Here is a 7,793-nt window from a genome sequence, read left to right on the forward strand (position 1 = left end):
TTTCCTTACAGCTTCTGGTTTTTTTTTTTGCAATTGCCTTAAATACATTGGAAACAATTTCTGTTTAACAATTTCATTTGAATCACCTCAGAATTTTAAATACCTCCGTATCAACTCCCTGCACACCCTTGTGACATTTGGCTTCTCATAGAGTTTCTACAGCATGGAGAAAAGCGCTTTGGCCCATTATATCCATGCTGGTTATCAAACATCCATCTAATTTAATCCCATTATCCCAGACTTGGCCCTTGGCCTTGCATGCTGTAGTGTTTCATGTGCTCATCTAAATAGTTTCTTAAATATTTTGATGGTTCCCACTTCCACCCCCTTTTCAGGCAGCGAGTTCTAGATACAGACCACCCTCTGGGTGAAAAAGATTTTCCTTAAATCCCCATTAAACCTCCTGCTCCTTACCTTACAATGGTGCCCCTAGTTATTGACCCCTCTACTAAGGGGATGTAGTTCTCCCAGTCTACGCCATCTGTGCCCCTTTGTACATCTCAATTAGGTTCGCCACTTCTCTTCTCTAAGGAAAACAATCCCAGCCTACCTGGTCTCTGAACCAATCTGAATTGCTCCCAGCCCAGGCAAAATCCTGGTGAATCTCCTCTGCACCCTGTTTAGTGCACCTGCATCCTCCCTACAGTGTGACAACAGGACGGCACACAGTACTTCGACTGTAGCCAACAACTGTTACATATAGCTCCATCATAAATGTCCTTGCGCTTGGATTAAATGCTTTGACCACGAAAGGCAAACATCCCATACGCTTTTTTAACCACCTTATCTACTGTCTCTGCTTATTCCTCTTGTCAAAATATATTACTGCTGGCTTTCCTCTACTTCGATTTTCATCCGCCATGTGTATGCCCATTCCACCAGCGTGTCTACTTGGCTTTTGGTTTTACAAAGTGGGGACAGGAGAACAAAATGCCTTCCCACATTTTGCAAGACACCCAGGGGCGGTGGGGAGCTGAGTTGGTGGTGTGAGTGGGTGGGGGAGCAAGCTTTTTATTGCCCATCCTTCCATGTGGGGCTGCACCTAGTCTGTCTGCAAAATGTCTTCAGGATTCGGAGGAAGGAGGTTAGATGCGAGGGCACATCATGTTTCTGCAAGATATTGTTGTTCTGTAAGCTCCTGAGGAACAATTAATGTCAGTAATCTGAATGGTGTGGGGGCCAGGGGAAACTTCCTAGATCCCACAGAGGAATGACTCAGTAGTTCCATAAATGGATTGATATTCTCCATCCCACAGAATACAGAACGGTACAGCACAGGAACAGGCCCTTTGGATCACCATCTCTGTGCCAGCCATGATGCCATTCTAAGCTAATCCCATCTGCTAGTTATGGTCCAACTTCCTCTACTCCCTGACTGTTTATGTGTCTGTCTAAATGCCTCTTATACATTGCTATTGGATCTGGCAGCACATTCCAGGCCTCTGTGTTAAAAACAACTTGCCTCGCACTTTAAACTTTTCCCCTCTCAACTTAAACCTATGCCCCCTAGTATTTGACATTTCCACCCAGGGAAAAAGACTCTGATTAGCCATCCTATTCTAACCTCTTTAGCACCCTCTCCAAAGCTTCCATATCCTCCTTACAGTGTGGTGACCTGAACTGCGCACAATACTCCAAATGTGGCCTAATTAAAGTCTTATACAGCCGCAACATGACTCGCCAATTTTTATACTCAGTGCCTGACCAAAGAAGGCAAGCATGCCATGTGCCTTCTTTACCACCTTATCCACTTGTGTTGCCACTTCCAGGGAGCTGTGGATTTCGACCCCAAGATTTCTCCATACATCAATGCCCCTAAGGATCCTGCCAGTAACTGAATACTTTCCTCTTGCATTTGACCTCCCAAAATGTATCACCTTGCACTTGTAGAAATTTCATCGGCTATTTCTCTGCCCAACTTTCCAACTGATCTATGTCCTGCTATATCCTTTGATAACCTTCCTCACATCCATGTCTCTACCAATTTTCATGTTGTTTGCAAACTTACAAATCAGACACCCACATTGTCATTTTAAGTAATATATATAACACACACACACACACGTCTAAGCACTGATCCTTGTGAAACACCACTAGTCATAGATTTCCAGTCAGAAAAATACTCTCTATCTATAAACTAAGACAATTTTGTATCCAATTTGCCAACTTACCAACATCTTGTGTGACTTAATCTTCTGGACCAGCCTACCTTGTCAAATAGTTTAATAAAGTCCATGCAGACAACATCCAACTGCCCTGTCCTCAATCATCATTGTCACTTCCTCAAAAAACTCATCAAGTTTATGAGACAAGAACCCCCCCACACCACCCTGGATAAAGCCATGCTGAATATCCCTAATAAGTCTCTTCTTTTCCAAATGCAGGTAAATCCTGTCCCTAAGAATCTTCTGAACTAATTTTCCTACCACTGATGTAAGGCTCACTGGCCTGTAACTTCCTGGATTATCCCTGTTGCTCCTCTTTAAACAAAGGAATAACATCGGCTATTCTCCAGTCTTCCGGGACCTCACCTGTGGCTAAAGAGGCTACGAAGGTCTCTGTCAAGGTCCCAGCAATCATATAGGATTGAAGGTGGCAATTTGACCCTTTAGGCTACAGTCACAGGCTCATTTCATTCAGATTGTCTGATCTTTGTGGACATTTATGCTCTCCTTTTTTTTTCCCTTTCTGTGCCAAACCGATGGAATGTTTTTATCCCATTCCAGCAAACTGCAAGCATTCCTGCTTCAGCATCAGACGTTCTTGGAGAAGTGTGAAACCTGGATGGAGTTCTTGGTCCAAACTGAGCAAACGCTGGCGGTGGAGATATCCGGAAACTACCAAAGCCTCCTGGAGCAGCAGAGGGCCCACGAGGCATGTGGAGAGCTGGGGCCACAAGTGGCATTGGGAGTCACAGTTTTTTTTCCCTCTGCGTGCTGTCCTGTTGTATCGCTGTTTCTTCATCAGCACTGGGTTAACCTCGTGCACCAGCACTGGGGCGCTGAGCTTCTTCCGCATTCTCAGCAAGGCCCATTGTTGGCCTTTGGAGCCAATCTAGCAATTGGAAATAAATGCTCACATCCCCGGGTGCTGTACATCAGTTCCCAGCTGGGGAGGTCCTGAGTTCCAGTCCTGTTCCAAAGATCTGATTGCCTGCCCTAGGCAACCACTTGTAGTGCAGCACTGAGGGAGTGCCGCACTGTCAGTGGTGCCTCCCTTTGGGTGAGAACTTTTGTACGCTCTTCCGGAAGGTTAGGACAAGAGCCGAGGAAGTTTCTCCTGGCCAGCATTGTTACTTTAACTGCTGGAGAAAGAAGGACCAGTCTGACATCATTGGCCATGCAAAATGCAGGGCCTTGTGCGTCCAGGTCAAGTGGAACAGTTTCCTTACATGATACCAGCGCACACTGTTCCAAATTAGCTATTCCGAGCAAACGCGATACCCCAGCGAGTTCATTCCACCTTCCTGACCCTCCTTTTGTTTCTGGTGCAGTTGTTCCAGACAGAGATGTTCAGCCGTCAGCAGATCCTGCACTCCATCATCAGTGACGGACAGCGCCTCCTGGAGCAAGGCCAGGTTGATGACAGGTCAGTTTCCCCTCTCTGCTGCGTGAATGCCAACTGTGTGTGAGAATGTGCTGCAGCAGAGAAAATGAGCAAGGCTGTGCGTGGGCAGCGATCCCTTTTAAGAGGCATAGCCATGCAGCGACCTTAAAGGGACTGTGCAGTGGAAGGAATAGACCATCACTGCAAAGGGAAGTAAGAGGAAACCCAGCTCGCAGTCCTGTCATTGCATTGAAACACAGTCCCTGTTCTGAGTTATTGTTATTTGAAGTAAATCTATATGAATTAAGATCTGATGAATTTTGGTGTAATAACGACTAAACTGGTTCCACAGAAATTCAGGTGAAGATATCAGGTTGGAATTTAATGAGAAAAAGACATCCCAAAACAATTGTGGAAGCTGGAAATCAGAAACGAAAACAGAAATTTATGGGAAAGCAGCTTCTGAAGAAGGGTCACTGGACCTGAAATGGTAACTCCTTGCTTTCTCTCCAGAGATGCTGCCAGACTTGCTGAGTTTCTCCCAGCAATTTTTGTTTCTGTTTTGGAATTCAATGTGTCTGGCTTGTAAGGCCTGTTTATTCATTACCCCCGGTCTCTTGCAAGTCACTACTGGCCTCCCATGGCCTGGTTCCTGAATTTATCAGTGAATCCAGGCAAACGTTTGAGCTCCACCCCTAATTTCCCTTGAGAATAGTTGAGTGTGAACCATGTTGCAGTGGGTCTGGAGTCATGTGTAGGCCAGACCAGATACGGATGGCAGATTTCCTTCCCTTTGGGTTTTTACAACAAACAGCTGATAGTTTCATTGTTAAGATGACTAGTGTTCAATTCCAGATTTTATGAATTGAAATTCCACCAGTTGCCAAGGCAGAGTTTGAGCCCAATCTGAATATCATGAGCCTGGATCTCTAGATTAACCTCTAGTGATATTACCACTGCACCATCATTTCCCCTTGTTGGGGTGGGGGGGGAGGGGTGCTTCCCTTCAGTCCTATTTTATGGAACTTCCTCCTGCCTCTTGCCCTTTCCCTCTCAGTTATTATAGCCTCCTAGAGGCCAGAGCTTGCGTTTTAGCTCAGTTGGGTATTCAAAAAAAAATCCGACCCCTGATCCCAACCCACCTTTTTCTGAAGTTTCCTGAGGTGATACCGGAGAAAGAAATAACAAACACATTGTCTTATTCCAGTGATACTGGCAACCTCCGCTTTAAGCAGAATTGACAGAGTCCCAGAGTCACAAGCCTTTGCGGGGGTGGGGGGGATTCCCAACGGCTGGATTAAGGTGAGGAGCGATCCTGGGGTGAGGTCAGAGCCTTTATAGCACTGCTTCTGGGCCAAGAGGAACATGACATGGGTACAAACCCCTTAAAATAAGAGGTAGGATGGTCTGGATCCTATCAGGATGCACACACACAAGATCATGGAAGTCTGGATCTTCACACTCTGGGTAGATGAACAGATGAACTTGCAACAAATCCCCGAGTACCTGATGGTGATGAGCAGCAGCTCCGTTCGAATCGAATAGACCATGTGTTGATTGTGTGTTTGTTTTCTCTCTCTCTGTTAGGGATGAGTTTAACTCGAAGTTGGCCATGCTGAGTAACCAGTGGCAGGGGGTGATTCGGCGGGCACAGCAGCGGAGAGGCATTATTGACAGTCAGATCCGGCAGTGGCAGCGTTACCGGGAGCTGGCGGAGAAGCTGAGGAAGTGGCTGTTGGATATATCCCAGCAGCTGGGGCAGAGGTGGGGCAGTGCAGCACCCATTGCCCTACAGCAGGCCCGAAGCCTGTTGGATGAGGTGCAGGTGAGAGTCACCGCTTGCACAGTGTATCCGACGTCATGCTGATATATGTCCACTTCATTGTCACAGAACACAGCAAGGAGATAGAGAGATTGGACCTTAGACTATTATTTAATGACACAGTACCCTGTGTCTAATCCTGTGTCACTGTAACCATCTCCAGTTGAATGTCACTGTCTTCTGTCTAGTCACCTGCCTCCTCTTCCAATTCCTCCTGTCTCCTCTTCCAATTTCTCCTGCCTCTGGCTCCTCCTCCCCTCTCCACCTCCTATCCCCCCCGATTCCACCACTGCTTCCTCCTCCCCAGTCCCCCTCCTCCCTGCCTTCTCCTCCTCCTCATCCCTCACCTCACTGCCTCTACCTCCCCAGTCCCCTTCTCCCTCCACTGTCTCCTCACCCATTGTTCTGTCTCACCCTCCTCCTTCAGTCCCTTCTCTCTCTTCCCTTCACCCCATTTTGCCCAATTCCCTGTGCCACTGTCTGTGCTCACTGCCCCTGAAGAAATCTTCTCTTCCTTCCTCCCTTGGCCTATCCCCCAGCCTTGGGGGACAGTCCATCAGTATTCACTGCAAATGCCCTTACTCTGACTCTCACTGTATTGCCTCCCATCCAGGGGTGAAACCCCATAAAAAGGACCTTCTGCCCACTGTGTCTGTGCTAGTTCTGTTGTAATCCCATTTTCTCGCAGTTGGTTTGTAGTCTGGTGTGCAGTGGGGGTGCCCATTGAAATACTACTTTAATATCTTGTTGTCTCCTTCCTCTATCACCCTTAGAGTGGCAGTGAGTTCCAGATACTCCTCACCCTCTGGGTGAAAAGATATTTCCTCAGTTTCCTGACCACATTCCACTCTCCCAGTTCCTGTGGCTTTGTTCCACCTGATCTGTAGATGTAATCCTCCCAGATATGTCTCCCCTTTCCCTCAGTGTAGAACAGTGGTTGGCAGAGCCTTGCTTGTGACTGTTCCACTTCTGCTGTGACCCCTTGCCTTCCCTCTCAGAACCAGGATAGGATCTCCCGTCCTCCCCTTCCTTCACACCAGCCTGATCCAACAGATCATCCTCTGCCGTTATATCGAAGGGAGCCAGGTTACAGCTGGAGCCTAGATTTTGTAAACTTGAAGCTGCTGTCGAGTATCTCACGTTACAAAGACACGGCTCTGTGCTGACCAGCTACAGTTTCAGTTTGCTCCAATATACAGGAATGCAAGCGACTTGCTGGTTGATGTCCCTCACCCAAATGCAAATAAACACTCAACATCCACAACCTGCCAACCTGATATTAATAAGCATGCATTTTTTTTTCTTAATGATCACTCCCTAATGCCTGGCCCACTGTTCAATCCCCCCACCCTCGCAGCAGCCACATCACTCCTGAGCCACAGCAGATGGAATGCCTCCACCATTGTCCTCATGCAAGGTCACTATGTCCTCCTGGGTGAAACAGTTTACTGCACCCACTGCTTGTGATGCGGTCCCTTGTCTCTTTTTATTTTGAGGTTTGGGATTTGCTGGCTGTTTTTGTAGACAACGTGTTGACATTGTATGTCTTTGTCAGTCTCTGCCCCGTTCCCTCACTGACCCCTTCGCCCTCAGGGCTTGGTGCACTGTTCCAATGAAACTCAAGGTGAGTCTTTTGGTGAGAGACTTTACAGCCTTCCGGACTCAACACAATGTTCACCAAGTTCAAACCCTAATTGTGTCTTCCTTCCTTCGTTCCCTTTCCTTTCCTTCGTTCTTCATGATGTACCTTTTGGGGGGTGGGGCGGGGGATCATCCATTCTGTTTCTCCTGTTCACTCTTGCTCTTTAAATCTATCTTTAGTCCCTTTGTCCAATGACCATGGTCAACTTTGTTCACGTCAAACTGTCCTGTCTCCTGTGCTCTTACCTACACATCTCTTTTCCCCTTGCATCATCATCCCTTTTGACATTTAACCTGCCTTCCATTGTTTCACAAAGGCTCTTTCCTGTTCTTTACTCCCTCCCCTTTAACTCTGCCCCTGGGATTGCTTGAAATCTTTTCTGTCTCTCATTTTTTTCCCTTTCTGAAGTAAAGCCATCGAGCAGACCCATTAACTCTTTCTCTCCGTCTCCACAGACACTGCCAGACTTGCTGAGTGTTTCCGTTTCGTTATTTACTGTATGTTAATGCAGCACTGTCCAACATGGCTGCACTTTCTAGTATCTTCATTTCTTACCATCACTATTTAATGTGCTGCTTAAAGGAGTCCAGGATAGATTCTTGTCTGGCCATCAGTTTGGGTGTTTAAGTACAGTCATTGCTGGCAACAGCTCCTGCACTTTTGGCCCATCCTGACCATCGCCTTTGCTCAGAGATCGGTCTAATGCTGTGTGCCTCAAACACTTTCCAGAGGATACTGATTAAATGTTAGCTCTCTCTCTCTCTCTCTCTCTCTCTCTCTCTC

At 47.0% G+C, this 7,793-nt stretch overlaps 1 protein-coding gene across 6 annotated transcripts in view; it reads left to right on the forward strand.

Moving 5' to 3' along the window:
- Window positions 1-7,793, forward strand: part of LOC109912528 (nesprin-1-like) — a 194,567-nt gene that overhangs the window by 93,133 nt on the left and 93,641 nt on the right. For all 6 annotated transcript variants that reach the window (XM_048600820.1, XM_048600819.1, XM_048600821.1 and 3 more), the window contains 3 exons: window positions 2,727-2,874; window positions 3,494-3,588; window positions 5,134-5,371. In XM_048600820.1, the coding sequence (XP_048456777.1) occupies window positions 2,727-2,874; window positions 3,494-3,588; window positions 5,134-5,371 (481 nt within the window). The remainder of the gene's footprint in view (window positions 1-2,726; window positions 2,875-3,493; window positions 3,589-5,133; window positions 5,372-7,793) is intronic.

Source organism: Rhincodon typus, chromosome 9, assembly GCF_021869965.1.
Source record: "Rhincodon typus isolate 14 chromosome 9, sRhiTyp1.1, whole genome shotgun sequence".
NCBI classification, from domain to species: Eukaryota; Metazoa; Chordata; class Chondrichthyes; order Orectolobiformes; family Rhincodontidae; genus Rhincodon; species Rhincodon typus.